This window comes from Molothrus aeneus, unplaced genomic scaffold (genome assembly GCF_037042795.1).
Source record: "Molothrus aeneus isolate 106 unplaced genomic scaffold, BPBGC_Maene_1.0 scaffold_36, whole genome shotgun sequence".
Classification (NCBI taxonomy): Eukaryota; Metazoa; Chordata; class Aves; order Passeriformes; family Icteridae; genus Molothrus; species Molothrus aeneus.
The window spans coordinates 1739315-1757933 of NW_027099027.1; the positions used below are offsets into that span (position 1 = coordinate 1739315).

Below are 18619 nucleotides of genomic sequence, written 5' to 3' on the forward strand. Positions count from 1 at the left end.
ATTGCGCTGATGACCCATTGACAATCCGGGTTGGCATTGCCGAAAGCTAGACTTTCCATGAGAGGTTGCTTCGCCTCATCAATCGTCACCTGTCGATCCACAGCTTGCGTGAGTCGACCTATGAAAGATGAGAATGGTTCTGTGGGACCTTGCCTGACGCATGAGAATGGGATGTCCGGAACTCCCGCTGGAGCAATCTGCAAGATTGCTTTGCGTGCTGCTTCTTTGATGTCATTCAACACCCGTCGTGGAAGCCGTGCTGCTTGCTCCACTGGATTGTCATCTGGAGGATCTCCTGCTAACTGTGCTTCTGTGAGGTTTGCGTTTGGCCCACCTTGATAGCTGGCTCTCAACTCTGTGAGATATCTTCTCCATCTTCTGTCCCAGATAAGACTTTGTGTGTCAGTGAGAATCATCGACACAAGACATCGAATGTCGAATGGCGTGAAATCATACGCATTGAATGTCCCCTTCAGGAGCTGTTTGAAGAACTGCGAATTCAGACCATTGTTCTGAATGGCCTTTGATAAGTCTTTGATCACTTCGTGACCCAACCTTTCCCACCTTGGATTTTGGCCTTGTGCATCATACGTCACTGGCATTATTATGTCTCCTGATCCTCTGATCAAACCCTTTTCTTTTGATAATTCATTTCTAATTTCCCTCCAGTCTATCGGTTCTATTGGCTGTTTTTCTTCCTCCTCTGGAAACTCCATTGGCCATTGCCTGCACAATGGAATCGTGGAGGTTCTTGGTGATCCTTCGCTCCATGTTCTTCAACTTGAGGTCTTCAGTCTTGCTCCTAAATCTGGAAAAGAAACTTGAGGCTCTCTTGAACGTGTTCTTTTTGCTGCATCAAAAGACTGTAGAAGATTCCTTGCTGCTTCCGCTGCTGAAAGCATCCATGCTGGAATTCCCTCTCTTGCTGTAATGTGTATCATTTCTTCTTCTTGAGGCTGTGCTTCATCTGAGCTGTCTTCAACTTCATATGATCCTGAAGTTGATGGAATATTATCCTTGTGCTGTGTTGTTGTTGTTGTTTTTGTTTTCTTTAATGTAGCTTTCTTTTTATAAATTGTTGGAAAAAATTGCTGCATTGTCGCAGTTTGGCCAGCAGGTGATGTGGTGGCGCTGTCGAGCAGTTCCGACATGTCCTGCAATGTGGTCGTCCCTCCACGAGGTGGCGCTGTCGCCTGCCTGGACAACCTTGATGACGACACGAACTCCGTCGCTTCCTGCTCGGCAGACTGCAGCGCTTGCAGCCGTGTTTGAGACCGAGTTTGCATGGCTGTTAACTGAGCTGGCATTGAGGGCTGAATACTTGAGTGTTTCTTTTGAGTGGAAGGGGTTTGAACCATAGGGTTTGAGACTAAAGGCATCGGTCTCGGAGAGGGGGTGGAGCCCCGGGATGTCGAACCCCGAGCGTGGCCCCTCCTCTTCGCCCCAGACGTCACAGAGGATCGGACCCGCCCCCGACCTCGCTCCGCCGGCACTTCCCGCGCATGCGTGCCTTCGGGGACGCCCCCTGCCTCCCCTGTACTGACGTCACTGTCTCCGTCCCGCTCCACCTCCGAAGTCTCCTCCCTATTGTCTGTTCCTGCCCCTCTCTCCTCCTCCTCTGACGCTGTATCCACACCCTCCGCCGAAGCGCGCAGCCCCCCCCCCGCGGGTGCCCCCTTTCTCGCTGCGATTCGAGCCGATCTCTGGGTCCAGATTTCCGGGTCTGACGTCACCACCGCGCGTCTCCTGTGTCCCCCCATGGCAGCTCGCTGGAGCTCTGCAGCTGCTCCGCCCTTGCTGCCCGTGTCTGACGCTGCCGCATCGGTTTGAGAGCCCTCCCCGGCTGTCCTTTGAGCCTTGCTCGACCCGCGCGCTTTTGGCACCGCGCTAAACGAGGCCGCCGCTGCTTTCGGCGTTGCGCTCGCAAAAGCCGCACCAGAACCCGTGTCTCCCATCACCTCCACGCCCCCCCCGCCGGCCGCCTCCGCTTCCGCGCCGCCGCGCCTGCCGCGAGAGAGCGCATCCCCCCTCCCCGCTTGTTCCCTTTGAACCCCCTTCCCCGACTCCGCCACTTTTTCCACCTCCTCTCCCTCTGATTCCTGCGAATCGGGATGGTACGCTCTTAGAGAGTGACCTGCCTCCTCGATATCGCTAGGAGAAAACTGTATTTCATCAGGGAGCGGAATGGTATCATCTGTGTCTGAGTCAGAGTCTGAAGCCCCTGCACTCTCTGGAGTTTCAGGGCGCTTTAGGGTTCCCTTGGGTTTTCGGAATGGTGGGACTGAAGGCAATGACATTTCTCCCGGTCCCCTTTTCTCGGGCACCTTTTCCCCCGGGCTAATTGAGATCAGAGCCAATCTCTGCTTGGAGCCTTGCTCTGGTCCCTCCGCCCCTTTGGGACTCGCAACAAGTTGTTGCCTGGCTGACCCTCTCAACTGAGTCGAGGTCGCCTCTAACATAATTCTTGCTGAAGACAGCAATTTCAAGGCTGTCTTATCATCATTGGTGGCTAGAAAATATAGGTGTCTGTTAACTTCTTGCCAAAAGCCTACTTCAAATAACAACCGTGTTTCTGAGTACGGGTAATTACACCGCACCCACAGCAATAATTCTCTAAGCTTTTTCTTTGGGATCCCCCTTGTGTGGGTGTCTGCCACGCCCTGTAGGTCGGACAGAATCTCTATTTGTTCCTGGGAAAGTGTACCCCCCATGTTCTTAATTCTTGACCTTCTCACCGAATTCCTGTCGTCAGAGCAGTCCGAAGGCTCCTGGTCACTGGCCTGCAGGTCACAGGAGATGGATTCGGAGGCGCCTTTTCCGATTCCGATCCGGGCTGTCCTGCTACGAACTTTCTTCGGTGGAGGTGGAGTGCGATGTTCTCTGCGGCTGCCGCGTCTGCAAATTCTGCTGGCTGCTTTCTGGCTGTTTTCCCAAAGAGTTATCAGTGCTCTCCTGGGAATGAGTCCAGCTCGGGAGCTGCCCACTCGGTGCTTCAAGGCTGCCCTGTGCAAGAGGTGCACAACAGAGCTCACCGTGGCTCAGCGAGTGCTGCCGGATGCTGCTGGATCGCCGGTTGCTGCCGAGTAGCTCACCGGGTCGTCCGCCGGGTGCCCACCGGGTGCCCAACGGCAGCCCACCCAGGGACGCCAAATGTCGGGTTCGGCTGTCTGTCTCTGCCCCGACACGGGTAGTGTGGTTCTTGGGTGGCACGCGTTTCAAAGGACGAGTCTGGACTCTTCAGCTTTTCGATCTTCGGATTGTTTATTATTTCTTATCTACAAAATTTTCTGTCTGCCCAACAGAGGTCTGATCGGCAAGCAGTCACAGGCACTCTCTGACCACCCACGGGGCGGTCATGTCTTTTTATACTAATATCTACGTACATAATATTTACCTTTATTTCCCAATGCTTTTCACCCATGTTAGCAAGTGCACCTTCACCATAAACCAATCCCCAAGTGCCAACATCACCACAGGAGATGGAGGACAAGAAGAAGAAAGAAGGACGAGACACACCCTGATCCCTCCATCTTGTCTCCATAACCCCCCTGTACCAAAAACCTTAAAGTCTATATTTCACCCTCTAAATGTGTCCCTTTTTACACCTTTTACTCTAAAGTGATTCTCTTGTCCTCAAACTCTTGTTATTTCTGTGGATGGATCAAAATCAAGCCACCAAACACTTCTGGCAACATTCCAGGATTTTCGAGACCCCCAAGGGTTCTCCTGGCATCTCTGGACATCGGGAACGATATGCTGAGATCCCACATAGACTGGCAAGAGTCACCCGGGAAGGATTTAAAGAATTAAACGTACAATTACAAGCCACCACAAAAATGACTTTACAAAATCCATTAGCCTTAGATTTGTTACTCCTGAAAGAGCATGGAGTATGTGGATTTTTAAAGGGACGGGTTGGTCATTGCTGCGTTCACATCCCAAATGTAACTGCAGATGTAGAATATGACATCAATCAGTTGAAACAAAGAGAGCACGAAGCACAAGAAGAGCAAAAGGATTTGACTACGACCTGGCTAGGCAAAATCTTTAAAGACTCCATGAACGTGAGTTCATGGATTAAATCTGTCATTAAGAGTGTGATAATCTTACTAATTGTATTCTTAGCAATTTGGTTAGTTCACAGCATCTTAAAGGGAGAGATACAGAAGAAAACGTCCTGGAACCAGAAGATAATAAAGGCACTGACACGAGATCCACGCCCACCATCTTCTGGTTCTCCAGTGCGTGACAGCATCCACGACAACGTTTACATCAACCATGGCCTTGAAGAACGTCAAGAATAAATTGAGAAATTAAGGACTGTATCAAGTGAAAACATTTACACCTATAGTGAAGGGAAAATGCTTTCAAAGGGGGGAGAATGATAGTGGGGCCCTGGAAAAATGTCAAAAATAGACTCTGAAAATGTTAGGCTTTGTGCTTGCCAGATCATGTGAAATCGCACCTGCGTAAGCAGAACATGATAAATGATATAATTGTTAGATGTGATGATTATTTAGTAATTAAATATAATTATTGTTTAATCATAAGAAGAATCATGAGAAACTATGTTAGAAGTTTGAGGGGGGCCACGAGGAGCCCGTGCTTGGCTGAAATCTATGTATACAATAGAACAATATAAGTTTAATCATTAACATGAAAGTTATATAAGGATAGAATATAAAAACATGTTCATCCCGAACCCATGTCGGAGTCAGATTTGGGTTGGTACCCCTGACACCCAGAGCTCTTCAATAAAAGCACCTGCATATAATCATTCTGGTGATTATGTGTTTCTGAACGCTAATATACCCAGTAAACTGTTAAACCCTTCCCAGTTGCTGTGCATGAGGCTCTATGAATATGCACCAGGCTGATGTAAGGGGAAAGGTATTTCAGGGGATCCCTGAAGGTAACAGGGTGCTCCTGGCTGAGTGCCAAGATGCACCCGGCCGTAATAACCTTTGCTCCATGGTCCTGGTTTCACATTGTTCTTTATAAAACTTTTTAGATTTTCACAGGAGAGTAAACGCATTTTTCACATTTTTGAATGGTTGAATTTTTTTTATTTTTCAGGGAAGGGAGTTTTGAAGAGCTGCAAGTGGCCAATCTGCCTGCAACAAGCACCATTCCACGGGCTCTTGTCACCTTTCCCGACACGGCTGCTGCAGCTCATGGAGGGTAAAGCCCTGGAGGCTCCTTATGGGCGGTTATGGACGATTGCAGGCAGCGCCTCCATGCCCTGGATCAGCGGTGCCCACTCCTGGGAACCCCCACGTGTTCCAGTTTCTGTGAAGCTGCCTGTGAAAAACACATTCACTCTCCCGTGAAAATGTACAAAGTTTAATAAGGGACAATGGGAGACCAGGACCATGGAGCAAAGGTTATTACGGCCGGGTGCATCTTGGCACTCAGCCAGGAACACCCTGTTACCTTCGGGGATCCCCTGAAATACCTTTCCCCTTACATCAGCCTGGTGCATATTCATAGACCCTCATGCACAGCAAACTTTCCCTCAAACTAGTTTACGTTCCAAGAACTCGATGACTAATGTACTTCAGATTAAAAATATCTAAAGAAACTAACATGCAATCTAACACCTCTTAGTTAAACAATTCATATTACAAATACACTAAACACAAAACCAAACACCACTATAATTTCTCAGACATTTCAACCAAACAATTAAACTTTAATAACATCCTTAAGTACTCTTGAAAAATTAAAATTATTTTCAAAAGATTAATTGTGTGTGGGTGGTTTTATTTCAATATTGGTTTTTGGACTGTTTGGGTTAGATGATTTAAAAAATGGGATTTTTATAGGAATTAAATCAGCTGAGAAGGTGGCACTCTGCAAACAGAATTGACTGAAAATAAATGGCACAGAAATCACTAACTCTGAAAGTTTTATTTGCTATCAAATACATCCCACACACCCAGCCCCACACAATCCCCATCCCATTGCTCCAAATTGAGATCCCACTTCTCCCAATCCCCTTCTAACCCCATCTCACCCTGGTGGCTGTGGAATGGAGAGTTTGGCATGGGATTGAGTTTTTTTTGAGGAGGGAACAAGGAATTTGAGGTAGGATTGAGCCTTTTTGGGTTAAAATTCAGTTATTTTCAGTGGGATTTGAGTGGTTTTGAAGTGACAGATCCATCCCTCTTGGCTTTTGGAGTAGAGAGAGATGGAGAAGAGAAAAAAATTCAGGCCAAACCAAAGGGCAAGCAGCCAGGTGTGTTCCCAACATGGATCACAGGGAATGTGAGTGACCAGGGCTGTGCCCAAAGTGCCTCCTCCAGTGGGGGATGGAGCTGGAGCAGCGCACGAAGCTCTTCCCGCACTCGGGGCACTCGCAGGGCTTCCCTTACCGGTGCCTCCGTTGGTGTTGGGTCAAGGTAGAGCTCCTGGAGAAGCTCTTCCCACACTGGGGACACTTGTAGGGCCTCTCCCCGGTGTGGATGTGCCGGTGGATGACGAGGGTGGAGTTCTGCCTGAATCCCTTCCTGCAGTCGGGGCATTGGTAGGGCCTCTCATCTGTGTGAATCCGATAGTGCCGGAGGAGATCAGAGCTGGTCTGAAACCTCTTCCTGCATTTATCACACTCGTAGGGCCTCTCCCCTGTGTGGATGCGCTGGTGATTGACAAGGTCGGAGTTGTACTTGAATCCCTTCCCACAGTCAGGGCATTGGAATGGCCTCTCCTCTGTGTGACTCTGATAGTGCCGGAGGAGACTGGAGCTGGTCTGAAACCTCTTCCTGCATTTATCACACTCATAGGGCCTCTCCCCAGTGTGGATGCGCTGGTGCTTGACAAGGTCGGAGTTGTACTTGAATCCCTTCCCGCAGTCGGGGCATTGGAAGGGCCTCTCCTCTGTGTGAATCCGATAGTGCCGGAAGAGACTGGAGCTGGTCTGAAACCTCTTCGCACACTCCCCACACTCGTAGGGCCTCTCCCCAGTGTGGATCCTCTGGTGCCTGATCAGATTGGAGTTCCACCTGAAGCTCTTCCCACACTCCACGCATGTGTGGGGCTTCTCCCCATCATGGAGCTGCTCATGGAGCACCAGCTCCGAGCTCTGGCTCCATCTCCGTCCGCCTTCCCGGCCCAGGCTGGCTCTTTCCCCCTCACATCCCCGCCATCTGCGTTTGCAGCCCCTCCTCGTATGGCATCTCCGGGACTTTTCCTCCCCGTTGGCTTCCTGCGCCGTGGAGCCGCTCAAAACGGCCTCTGCCACCAGGTTCTGCCGCGGGCATTTGTCCTCCCTGCTCTCCATGCTCAGCTCCTGCTCTGGGCGAGGAAGGACAAGGACAGCATGGGATTTGCCTCCGTGCCACAGGCAAGGGCATCGAGATCCCCCCAGGCTGTCTCTGGGGACGCACTGCCCCCTCTTGGCTCTCCCCATTTCGGGATGCCGGGGCTGTTTGGGCTCCCGGGCTCCCTTCTCCCCTCATTCTCTGCTCTGCGCTGCAGCGGCTCCAAGGAGTCCCCCCTGCCCCTCTCCAGGCTCTTGAGGCTCCCGCCAATGGCGGCGCTCCCCCCTCTCTGGCCTCCCCACTTTGGCCTCCTGGGGGACACAGGGCTCTGCTCCTCCAGGCTGCCTCTGCCGGCAGCCGCCACCGCCACCCCCCGATGTCCCCCCGAGGGGCCTTTTCCGCTCAGCCTTGGACTTCTTCATTCTCCAAACATCCCCCCAAAAACCCAACCCAGGGACCCCCCGGGATATCCGGGCCGGGCTCCCCCTCCCCGCTCACCTGCGCCATGGGGGGGGGGGCGATGATCCCACAGGTGGGGGCTGCGAACTCAGGCAGGGATCGAGACCGCGTGGCTCCCTCAGCTCAGCCTTGATCCGCCTTTGTCCTTCCTCTTCCTCCCGCTCCTCCTCTGTCCTATCTCCCCTCCCTCTCCTCCTCCCCCCTAACCCCGCCTCCTTCCCTGCTCTTTCTCCTCCCGCTCCTCCTCTTCCATCCCCCCTCCTCCTCCTCCCCTGTCTTATCCCCACCTCCTGCTCCTCTTCCATCCCGCCCCTTCCATCCCCCCTCCTCCTCCTCCCCTGTCTTATCCCCACCCCCATCTCCTTTTCCATCCCGCCCCTTCCATTCCTTCTTCTCCTCCTCCCCCATTACCCCGCCTCCTCCTCCCCCTCCATCCCTGCCCTTCCCTCCCTCCTCCTCCTCCCCCAGCAGCAGCCACACCCTCGGTGCCCCGTTCCCGCAGCCCTCGCAGCCCGCGGCAGCAGCGGCGATGGAGCCGGGACAGGTCGGCATGGGCAGCGCGGGGCTCTCGGCTGCTCCCAGCCGCTGCGGGCGGGGGGAACCCGGCCCGGGCCAAAGGAGAGGCAAACTGGGCAAACTGGGGGCTGCACATCCAAACTGGGCCTTGCTGGGGACCCTGCCTGGCCACTGCCAGCCCTTGGGGCTCCTCTCGGCACATCCGCCAGGGGGGAACGCACACAGGCCTGGGGGATCCCAGCAGTGGCAGCACTGCCAGGGACTGGGCTGCACTGGGATCGGACTGGGAGTGACTGGGGCTGTACTGGCTTTGTACTGACATCAAACTGGGATCATACTGGGATCATATTGGGAGTGTATTGGGGATGTACTGGCTGTGTACTTGGATCGTACTGGGGTTGACTGGGAATATACTGGCATCATACTGGGAGTGACTGGGACAATTCTAGGTTTCTATTGATATTATACTGGTATGATGCTGGGACGGGACTGGGTTTGTACTGACATCATACTGGGATCACACTGCCATGCCAGGGCAGACTGTGATTGCACTGATGGACACTGGGATCATACTGGGATCATACTGGAGAGAGTAGGAGCCTGCAGGAGGCAACTGAGACCACGTTAGGGGCAAATGGGATATACTGGGAGTGACTGTGATGGAGCAGCTGTGAGCAACTGGGATCATGCTAGGACCAACTGGGAGGAACTGGGAGTGACTGGGAGCCTGCTGGGGGTGATTGGAAAGTGCTGGGATTATACTGGGATGAACTGGGATCATGCTGGAGCTGAGTGGGATCATTCTGGCAGTGAGTGCCACTACCCTGAGGCTGACTGGGAGTGCTTGGGAGCAAATGGGATCATACTGGAAGGAACTGGAAAGATGCTGGAGGGAACTGGGCTACACTGGGACATACTGGGAGTGACTGGAACAAAAGTGAGGGTGAAAGAGAGCAACTGGAACCATGTGGAGCACAACAGGTTCATACTGGCAGGGACTGGGAGCACACTGGGCTCATCTCTGGATCATACTGGGAGGGACTGGACTAATACTGGGAGGATCTGAGAGGGACTGGGAGCACACCCTGCACATCATCCCCCATACTGGGCCTGACTGGGAGCAACTGGGAGCACGCTGGCAGCAAATGGCATCATACTGGGACTGACTGGGCTGATCTAGGAAGCAACTGGAACCATGCTGGAGGCAGCTGGGACCATACTGGGAGAGACTGGAAGCAACTGGCATTATACTGGGAGCACACTGGGAGGGCTGGCATGTGACTGGGGGATCAAACTGGAGCTTACTGGGATCATATTGGGGTTGAAAGGGAGCGACTGGGATCACACTTTGGGCTACTGGGAGCAGCTGAGGGAAACTGGGATGATGCTGCAAGCAAACTGGAGCAACTGGGAAAGACTGGATGCATGCTGGAGGCAACTGGGATATACTGGGCATGACTGGGGGATCATACTGGGATAACTGACACCTTACTGGGGCCACTGGCAGTGCCTGGAAATGACTGCAGACATGCTGGGGGCAACTGGGATATACTGGGAGTGTCTGGAACCATACTGGGGGGACTGGAACCACACTGGGAACAACTGGGACCATGCTGGGGAGAACTGGGACCACACTGGGGGCAACTGGGAGTGAGTGGGACCATGCTGGGAGGGACTGGGATCATCTGGGGAGGGACTGGGAGTAGAGCAGGGGCAACTGGGTTCAACTGGGACCATCCTGGGAGTGTCTGTAACCATAGGGGAGTGATGGAAGCACACTGGGAACAGCTGGGCCCATGCTGGGAGCAACTGGGATCACACTGGGGGCACTGGCATCAGACTGGGAGTGACTGGGAGCAACTGGGATTAGACTGCAAGGGACTGGGATCATACTGGGAGTGGCTACACTCATACTGGGATTATACTGGGTGTGAATGGAACCTGACTGGGGCTTACTGGGAGCTACTGGGCCCATGTTGGGAGGAAAATGTGACACACTGGGAGCAACTGGGATCGGCTGGAAGGTTCTGGAACCATGCTGAGAGGACTGAGACTACAACTGGGGCAACTGGGATCATCCTGGGAGCAACTGGGGCCACCCTTTGAGCAACAGATGGAAACTGGGATGATGCTAGAGGAAACTGGGAGGAACTGGGAAAGACTGGGATCATTCTGAGGTAACTGAAACATACTGGGAGTGTCTCTAACCATCCTGGGGGCACTGGAACCACACTGGGAACAGCTGGGATCGTGCTGGGAGCAACTGGGACGATGTTGGGAGAAACTGAATCTACCCTGAAGGCAACTGGGCACGACTGGGACCCTGCTGGGAGGGACTGGGACTATTCTTGGGGCAACTGGGATCATCATGGGAGGAACTGGGAACATCTGGAATTATGCTGGGAGCAACTGGGATCACACTGGGATCCCAGTGAGAGCAGCTGAGTCCATGCTGGGTTACACTGGGACCTCATTGAGAGCGACTGGAATCACACTGGGATTGACTGGGAGTGGCTGGTTTTGTGGATTTTGGGGGTTTGGATTTTGGGGGATTTTCTTGGCATTTTGAGGGGGAGTTTTTCTGGGGGTGTTTGGGAGTTTATTGAAATTTCTTGTGGCTGTTTTTGAATTTTGGGGATTTTACTGGGATTTTGTTGGGATTTTTTGGGATTCTCAGAAATTCCTGGGGTTTTATTGAGATTTTTAGGAGATTTTGGGGCATTTTATTGGAATTGTGGTGGCATTCAGAGGGATTAATTGGGGATTTGGGGTTTTTGGGATTTTTGGTGGGATTGTGGGATTTGGGGAGGTTTGGGTGTTGCCAGGATTTCTTTGGATCTTGGGGGAGATTTTGTGGGACTTTTTCTGGTTTTGGGGACATCTTTGGTGGATTTGCGGAGTTTAATCAGGATTTTTGGGGTTTTTGGCATTCCAAAGGATTTTATGGGCTTTTATTGGGATTCTAGAGTGTTCTAATGGGATTTTGAGAGATTTCAAAGGATTTTGTGGGTTTTATTGGGACTTTCGGGGCTTTTAAGGAGATTTTGGTGCCTCTCAGCCCTTCCCCACACCCAGGGAATGCCCCAAAGACCCCTAAAATTCCACTAAAACCCCACAAATCCCCAAAAATTACAAGAAAACCCTCAAAAACCCCACGGAATCTCCAAACATCCCAGCGGAACTCACCAAAATTTAAAAAGCTCACTAAATTTTCAATAAATCTCCCCCCAAAAGCCCCCACAACCCCAACAAAACACCAAAAATCCAAAACCCCCCAAATCAACAAAACCCCCCAAAATCACATAACCATCACAAAACCCAATAATTCTTCCCAAAAACCCCAATACTTCCCCCCAAACTCCAAACAAAATCCCCCAAAGCCCAAAAAAGCCACCCTGAAATCCCCAAAAACCCTCTCAGAACCCCAAAATCCCCACAAACCCCCCCAGACTCAGTGGGGCCGTCCTGGATCAGGGGGCACCGGCCGGTGGAACAGGAGCCACTTCAGGGGGCCCTGGGAGCTTTTTGGGGAGGGGGCACCATGGGAGACCCCCCAAAAACCGGGGGAGGGGAACCCCTGCAGTGCCCCCTCCCCCCGAAACCCCCAGACCCCGGTTCAGGGTGGGCCTGGGACCCCCCGGGACCCCCAGATCTCCCCCGGGACCCCTCCAGGAACTCCAAACCCCCCAGAGCTCCCCCAGTGTTGGCCCAGGACCATGCTGGACCCCCAAACCCTCCCCAGGACCCCAAAAACCTCCCCAGGACCCTCAAACCCCCCCAGTTCTCCCCAAAATTCACCCCAGACCCACCTGAGACGCCCCCAAATCCATCAAACTGCCCCAAATCCCCCTCAGACGCCTCAATCCCCCCAAAACCCTAAGATATTCCCTCAGACTCCCAGATTTCTCAGGACCACCTCAAAACCCCCCAGATCCCCTCACAATCCTCCAGTTCCTCTCAAAATCCCCTCAGACTCTCCCAATTTCCCTCAGTTCCCCCTAAGCCCACCTGAGAACGCTCAACACCCTCTCAAGCTTCCCCCTGGCCCCGCCTCAGCTCCACCTCAGCCGCTCTCCCCTCACAATCTCCCTAATCCGCTGTGTGTGTGGGCTCCCAGCCGATAGCGACGCGCCCCGCCGCAAACCAACCAATCACGAGCTGCCCGTCCCCAAGCCGACCAATAATGGTGCGGCTACCCTCAGCAATGCCCGCCTTTCCAGCGCCTCCCCAGCCAATCAGAGGCGAGCCGGAAGCGGCGCCCCCTTCCCCGCTGCCGCTGGGACCCGCCAGGCTCGGGACAGGAGCGGGAGGGGCCTGAGAGGGGATTGGGGGGGGGGGCGGGGAAGGGTCCAGAGGGGTCAGGGGGTTTGGGGGGGTCTGGGGAGGGGTCCTGGGGCATTGTGGGGGGACCTGGGGGCTGCGGATGGGTCCTGAGAGGGGTCTCGAGGAGGGGCCGCGAGACATGAGACACTCATGCCACAGAGTAAGCTGTAAGCTTCCTTAGCCAATCGTGTTATGACACACAAACCTCCAGCACTGCATCTTAAACTTCTTGTTTACCATTGGAACTACTTTGATTTTTTCTAGATCTTGAACTCTAACACACTAAACTTTCCTCCACTTCAACTTTCCTCCCCGTGTCTCTGCTATGAACTAGAAATCCGCATTCTCCCTTCTAGCACCTAAGTTTGGAAGCCCTTTCCAAGGTGTCCGATCAAATCCTGTGTTTAATTCTAAGCTTTGCTGACAAGACCAAAGGTCTGCGATTTCCCTGCATTTGCTTTCCAACAACACTGATGCTGTTAGTTCCAGAGTGCCCAGGATCCGCCTGGCAAGTCAGCTCTGGCAGGAAGAAGGCGGCTGCCAGGGGGCTGCTTGTGGCCTCTGACAGCCCCATTGCTCAGGGCTTGCCAGCGCCCCAGCCCCTCAGGCCCTGCCCCAGCCCAGCCAAGCTGCCCGGCAGCAGCGCCGCAGCCCCACAGCAGCTCCAGAGCAGCCCCAGGCAGAGGCACCTGGGAGCCCTCAGCTTGAGTACGCCAGTGGGGTTTCTGATGCACGTCTTCTAATATTTTCCTAGTAAGCACATTTTATTAAGTAATTGTCTTCCATGTAGAAGTTTCTATTTCCCTGATTTATCTTGTTCATTTCCTATCTTGTTTAATTCTTTTTTCTCGGCTTCCCTAAACTTTGGAATTTCCAGTATTTCCTCGTTTGGAGTGAATATTAAAATAACTCTTTCAGCTCCATTTTCTGCTGCATCCTTAGCTTTGTGACCTGCCCCCAGTTTGCCCAGTTTGCCTCTCCTTTGGCCCGGGCCGGGTTCCCCCCGCCCGCAGCGGCTGGGAGCAGCCGAGAGCCCCGCGCTGCCCATGCCGACCTGTCCCGGCTCCATCGCCGCTGCTGCCGCGGGCTGCGAGGGCTGCGGGAACGGGGCACCGAGGGTGTGGCTGCTGCTGGGGGAGGAGGAGGAGGAGGGAAGGGCAGGGATGGAGGCGGAGGAGGAGGCGGGGTAAGGGGGGAGAAGGAGGGGGAGGAATGGAAGGGGCGGGATGGAAGAGGAGCAGGAGGTGGGGATAAGACAGAGGAGGAGGAGGAGGGGGGATGGAAGAGGAGGAGCGGGAGGCGAAAGAGCAGTGAAGGAGGCGGGGTTAGGGGGGAGGAGGAGAGGGAGGTGGAGATAGGACAGAGGAGGAGCGGGAGGAAGAGGAAGAGGAGGTGCAATGGTGGATCAAGGCTGAGCTGAGGGAACCACGCGGTCGCAGCCCCCACCTGTGGGATCATCGCCCCCCCCCCCCATGGCGCAGGTGAGCGGGGAGGGGGAGCCCGGCCCGGATATCCCGGGGGGTCCCTGGGTTGGGTTTTTGGGGGATGTTTGGAGAATGAAGAAGTCCAAGGCTGAGCGGAAAAGGCCCCTCGGGGGGACATCGGGGGGTGGCGGTGGCGGCTGCCGGCAGAGGCAGCCTGGAGGAGCAGAGCCCTGTGTGCCCCAGGAGGCCAAAGTGGGGAGGCCAGAGAGGGGGGAGCGCCGCCATTGGCGGGAGCCTCAAGAGCCTGGAGAAGGGCAGGGGGGACTCCTTGGAGCCGCTGCAGCCCAGAGCAGAGAATGAGGGGAGAAGGGAGCCCGGGAGCCCAAACAGCCCCAGCATCCCGAAATGGGGAGAGCCAAGAGGGGGCAGTGCGTTCCCAGAGACCGCCTGGGGGGATCTCGTTGCCCTTGCCTGTGGCACGGAGGCAAATCCCATGCTGTCCTTGTCCTTCCTCGCCCAGAGCAGGAGCTGAGCATGGAGAGCAGGGAGGACAAATGCCCGCGGCAGAACCTGGTGGCAGAGGCCGTTTTGAGCGGCTCCACGGCACAGGAGGCCAACGGGGAGGAAAAGGCCCGGAGATGCCGCACGAGGAGGGGCTGCAAACGCAGATGGCGGGGATGTGAGGGGGAAAGAGCCAGCCTGGGCCGGGAAGGCGGCCGGAGATGGAGCCAGAGCTCAGAGCTGGTGCTCCATGAGCAGCTCCATGATGGGGAGAAGCCCCACACATGCGTGGAGTGTGGGAAGAGCTTCAGGTTGAAGTACAACCTGACTGTGCACCGGAGGATCCACACTGGGGAAAAGCCCTACGAGTGTGGGGAGTGTGGGAAGAGCTTCAGGAGGAGCTCCCACCTGATCAGCCACCAGAGGTCCCACACTGGGGAGAGACCCTATGAGTGCTCCAAGTGTGGGAAGAGGTTTCAGACCAGCTCCAGTCTCTTCCGGCACTATCGGATTCACACAGAGGAGAGGCCCTTCCAATGCCCCGACTGCAGGAAGGGATTCAAGTGCAACTCCACCCTCGTCACCCATCGGCGCATCCACACAGGGGAGAGGCCCTACGAGTGTGATAAATGCAGGAAGAGGTTTCAGACCAGCTCCAATCTCCTCCAGCATTATCGGATTCACACAGAGGAGAGGCCCTTCCAATGCCCCGACTGCGGGAAGGGATTCAAGTGCAACTCCACCCTCGTCATCCACCGGCGCATCCACACAGGGGAGAGGCCCTACGAGTGTGATAAATGCAGGAAGAGGTTTCAGACCAGCTCTGATCTCCTCCGGCACTATCGGATTCACACAGAGGAGAGGCCCTTCCAATGCCCCGACTGTGGGAAGGGATTCCAGCGTAACTCCCACCTCGTCACCCACCGGCGCATCCACACTGGGGAGAGGCCCTACGAGTGTCCCCAGTGTGGGAAGAGCTTCTCCAGGAGCTCTCACTTGACCCGACACCAACGGAGGCACCGCTAAGGGAAGCCCTGCGAGTGCCCCGAGTGCGGGAAGAGCTTGGTGCGCTGCTGCAGCTCCATCCCCCACTGGAGGAGGCACTTTGGGCACAGCCCTGGTCACTCACATTCCCTGTGATCCATGTTGGGAACACTCCTGGCTGCTTGTCCGTTTGTTTGGCCTTAATTTTTTTCTCTTCTCCCTCTCTCTCTACTCCAAAAGCCAAGAGGGATCGATCTGTCACCTCAAAACCACTCAAATTCCACTGAAAATAACTGAATGTTAACCCAAAAAGGCTCAATCCTACCTTAAATTCCTTGTTCCCTCCTCAAAAAAACTCAATCCCATGCCAAACTCAATCCATTCCACAGCCACCAGGGTGAGATGGGGTTGGAAGGAGATTGGGAGAAGTGGGATCCCAATTTGGAGCAATGGGATGGGGATTGTGTGGGGCTGGGTGTGTGGGTTGTATTTGATAGCAAATAAAACTTTCAGAGTTACTGATTTCTGTCCCATTTATTTTCAGTCAATTCTGTTTGCAGAGTGCCACCTTCTCAGCTGATTCAATTCCTATAAAAATCCCATTTTTTAATTCATCTAACCCAAACAATCCAAAAACCAATATTGAAATAAAACCACCCACACACAATTAATTTTTTAAAAATAATTTTAATTTTTCAAGAGTACTTAAGGATGTCATTAAAGTTTAATTGTTTGGTTGAAATGTCTGAGAAATTATAGTGGTCTTTGGTTTTGTGTTTAGTATATTTGTAATATGAATTGTTTAACTAAGAGGTGTTAGATTGCATGGTAGTTTCTTTAGATAATTTTATCTAAAGTACATTAGTCATCGAGTTAAAATTTTCAAAAGGTATTTCTTGATATATAATTTGTTTATTTATATGCATTGGTAATATTATAGTAATAGTTATTTTTGGTTTGAGTTAAATCATAGTTGGAGTATTGCAAAGAAGAGTTGATATTTTTTTTATTATAATTTATTTAATTTCAATTATTATTTCTTTGTTTATAATTTTATTGCAATTTGTTGAGGGGATAGGAAGGAAGTTCAAGGGCAGGAACATTTTTTCCTGGCTGGGAACTGGAATTCCAGACCCAGGGAGTGTGTGCAGGACCCCACAGACTGGGATCAAATATGGGCTGGGATCAAATATGGGCTGGGATCACCTGGACTGGGATCAAATATGGGCTTGGATCCTTTGGATTGGGGCTGCACAGGCTGGGACCATATGGATCAGGACCACACAGACTGAGATCAACTGGACTGGGATCAAATATGGGCTGGGACTGTTTCTGAAAGTAACTTTGTTCTATAGTTTTTATTTCTGTCGTTAATTAAGCTTGTGAAAAGGCTGCTTCTGTTAGACTGCCTGCTTGGATGGGATAACATCCAATGCACACGGGATGAGGACACCTGTACAGATCTGCCAACTATCAGCACTCCCCGTCTGAAGGCAGAGTGCACCAAGGCCCAAAAACTGGAGGTGATAAAGAGAAGGAGCCAAAACCACAGCCAAGAAACACACATGCTCTGAAAAGGCAGACCCAGGGAGGGGCCATGTAAAATCATTCCTGGAATATGTAAAGTAGTTTATGGATATGCATGAGGCTCTATGAATATGCACCAGGCTGATGTGAGGGGAAAGGTATTTCAGGGCGATGCAGATTCCTTGGTTGTGGTTTTAGTCCATTCTTATCACCTCCAGTTTTTCGGCTTTGGTCCACTCTGACTCTGAGAAATTGAGGTTTTGGGATTTTTAGTATGTTGTGGATGGAAGCAAAATGGAGGGCACAGTGTTTCGTCCTGGGTTTCTTCTTCATGCTTCTTCCTTCTTCTTCATGGGTTTGGGTGGCTTTTTGTAATTGGGCAGAAATTCCACATTGCAGGCTCTATGGGATCAGTTATTGGGTTAAAAGGGAAAATAATCTAGGTGTCAGTTCCTAATTGGATAGTTTAGTCTTAAAAGACCTTGGAACAAGAGATTGTTGGCCATTTTGTGCCTTCTAATGAAAAGCTGCTGAACTCCCAGTAATGAGGCTGTTTTACTGATAAGAAATAATAAACACTTGAGTCTGAACATGAATTACTGTCTCAAGTGCCTTCAATCCAGAGCCAGTGAAACCAACAACTGGTACCCCACAGCTTGAGGTAGTGCCAAGGCAGAACTTGTTCATGCTCTTTTCCCCTGGTGATTTTCTACTCCCGTCCAGACTCTGATAGCAAAGCTGTGCTGGTGACAAAAGATTGACCTTGGCATCCTGGGGCACTTTCTGGGTGGGTGTTTGAATCTGCTTTTCCAGGCCTCGGGCTGAGCAGGGTGAGGCCGAGGCCTGGGCCCCTCCAGGCGGCGCCGGGAGCGCCGGGGCAGCGGCGAGGGGCGGCCCTGAGGGGCGGCACAGGGGGCATTTCCCCCGAGCAGGCGGGCGGGCGGGCGGCGGGGAAAGGCACCCTGGGCACAAGGGCAGGCACAAGGGCCCCGGTTCTCTGCAGTGCGGGCGGCCCAGCGCCAATCGCTGCTCCCGGAGCCGCTGCCAGGGCCGGGTCTCCTCCCCGCCGCTGACCCTGCACCTGCAGCGCTGCCTCCGCCTCTGCCGGGCTCCCCGGCACGGACGGCAAGGACGTGGACACGCTGCAGCAGGGGCCCAGCAGGGACACCCAGATGGTGCCGGGGCTGCAGCTCCTCTCCTGCAAGGAAAGGCTGACACAGCTCGGCTTCTTCAGCCTGGGAAAGAGACCCAGCCTTGATCCAGCTGTGGCCTTCCAGTACCTGAGGGCAACACACAAGAAAGCAGAAAAAAGACTCTCCTGGAACAGGTTGCCCAGAGAAGGTGGGCATGTCCCGTCCCTGACAGTGTTCAAGGCCAGGCTGCATGGAGCTCTAGACAAGCCGGTCCAGTGCAAGGGGTCCCCAGCCACAGCAGGGGGGTTGCAGCCATGGGATTTTCCAGATCCCTTCCAAGCCAAACCATGCCACGACTCCATGATTCTGGGATACTTCGCCTCTTCATCCTCTGGCAGAAAAAGAAACTTGGCCCCAAGTTCCACACTGCAGACCATGTCTTTTGGCAGCCTGCAACTGTGTCAACAGAGGATGAAAAGAGATGAAATTACTG

The 18619-nt window shown here is 53.2% G+C and overlaps 1 protein-coding gene and 1 pseudogene across 1 annotated transcript in view; one reads left to right on the forward strand and one right to left on the reverse strand.

Annotated features, from left to right (window-relative positions):
- Positions 1–18619, reverse strand: part of LOC136570728 (uncharacterized) — a 2607743-nt pseudogene that overhangs the window by 1717548 nt on the left and 871576 nt on the right.
- LOC136570729 (uncharacterized) overlaps positions 1–18619 on the forward strand; it is a 2347277-nt gene that overhangs the window by 1605303 nt on the left and 723355 nt on the right. The window contains 1 exon segment of the mRNA XM_066571173.1: positions 14788–14955. Within this exon segment, the coding sequence (XP_066427270.1) occupies positions 14788–14955 (168 nt within the window).